Here is a 1,945-nt window from a genome sequence, read left to right on the forward strand (position 1 = left end):
GCTGGTGGTGGAACAGATCAGATATGTGGAGCGGCTGGGGCGCCCCGAGGAGAGGTTTGAGAACCACCGCTCTACAACATAAACAAAGCAACGTTTAAAGTTTAAAAATGAAGTTAGTGGTTTGAACGGCTTTCTCTCTCCTCTCCCTCCAGAGCCATGTTCACCGGAGGCATGCGGGAGGCGAACCAGGAGACCATCGAGCTGAAGGGCTTGTCGGCCCGCGGGCTGAAACACATCATCGACTTCGCCTACAGCGCCGAGGTCACGCTGGACCTGGACTGCATCCAGGACGTCCTGGGCGCGGCGGTCTTCCTCCAGATGGTCCCCGTGGTGGAGCTCTGCGAGGAGTTCCTGAAGTCGGCCATGAGCGTGGAGACCTGCCTGAACATCGGCCAGATGGCCACCACCTTCAACCTCTCCTCCCTCCGGGAGTCGGTGGACGCCTTCACCTTCCGGCACTTCCTGCAGATCGCCGAGATGGAGGACTTCCTGCACATCCCCGCCGAGCGGCTGGTCTTCTTCCTGCAGAGCAACAAGCTGCAGAACTGCAGCGAGATCGACCTCTTCCGCGCCGCCACGCGCTGGCTGCGGCACGACGACGCCCGTCGCGCCGGCGCCAACCACGTCCTCTGCCACGTGCGCTTCCCGCTCATGCGCTCCTCCGAGCTGGTGGACAGCGTCCAGACCGTGGACATCATGGTGGAGGACGTCCTCTGCCGCCAGTTCCTCCTGGAGGCCTTCAACTACCAGATCCTCCCCTTCCGGCAGCACGAGATGCAGTCGCCGCGGACGACCATCCGCTCGGACGCGGTGTCGCTCATCGCGTTCGGCGGCACGCCGTACACGGACAACGACCGCACCGTGAGCGGCAAGGTGTTCTGCCTCCCCGACGCCGGGGCGCGCCAGTTCAAGGAGCTGGCGGAGATGGAGACGGGCTGCAGCCACGCGTGCGTCTCCGTGTTGGACAACTTCGTGTACGTGGTGGGCGGGCAGCACCTGCAGTACCGCAGCGGCGAGGGCGCGGTGGACGCGTGCTTCCGCTTCGACCCGCACCTGAGCCGCTGGCTGAGGATCCAGCCCATGCAGGAGGGCCGCATCCAGTTCCAGCTGAACGTGCTGCAGGGACGCCTGTACGCCACCGGGGGGCGCAACCGCTCCGGCAGCCTGTCGTCCGTGGAGCGCTACTGCCCGAAGGAGAACGAGTGGACGTGCGTGGAGCCGCTCCGGCGGAGGATCTGGGGCCACGCGGGGACGCCCTGCGGGGACAAGCTCTACGTCTCCGGGGGTTACGGCGTCTCGCTGGACGACAAGAAGACCCTCCACTGTTACGACCCCGCCGCCGACCAGTGGGACTTCAAGTCGCCCATGAACGAACCCCGGGTGCTCCACGGCATGATCAGCGCTAACGGCCGGGTGTACGCCCTGGGCGGGCGCATGGACCACGTGGACCGCTGCTTCGACGTGCTGGCGGTGGAGTACTACGTCCCGGAGAACGACCAGTGGACCACCGTCAGTCCGATGCGCGCCGGCCAGTCGGAGGCCGGCTGCTGCCTGCTGGACAACAAGATCTACATCGTGGGCGGCTACAACTGGCACCTGAACAACGTGACCAGCATCGTGCAGGTGTACAACACCGATACGGACGAGTGGGAGAGGGATTTACACTTCCCAGAGTCCTTTGCGGGCATCGCGTGTACGCCGATCATACTTCCACAGACCACCACCCAGCGGTAAACCCTGACCTCTGACCTCGGCCTCCTCGTGACTCGGGTGGTTCTGATCCCGTGTGTTCCTGCTGCTTCCTGTGGGTCTGTTGAGTTGATACAAACATGTGATGATGATAACATACTGTAATCTCATGTGATGATGATAACATACTGTAATCTCATGTGATGATGATAACATACTGTAATCTCATGTGATGATGATAACATACTGTAATCTC

The 1,945-nt window shown here is 62.3% G+C and overlaps 1 protein-coding gene across 1 annotated transcript; it reads left to right on the forward strand.

The window, feature by feature from the left end:
* Window positions 1-152: 152 nt before the first annotated feature.
* Window positions 153-1,734, forward strand: klhl26 (kelch-like family member 26; the record flags this gene model as incomplete). The annotated part of the gene is made up of 1 exon (XM_080532398.1): window positions 153-1,734. The coding sequence occupies exon 1, from the start codon at window positions 157-159 to the stop codon at window positions 1,732-1,734; it is 1,578 nt and encodes a 525-aa protein (XP_080388524.1). The 5' UTR covers window positions 153-156.
* Between the last annotated feature and the right edge of the window lie 211 nt (window positions 1,735-1,945).

This window comes from Nansenia antarctica (assembly GCF_963989245.1).
Source record: "Nansenia antarctica genome assembly, chromosome: 1".
Lineage (NCBI taxonomy): Eukaryota > Metazoa > Chordata > Actinopteri > Argentiniformes > Microstomatidae > Nansenia > Nansenia antarctica.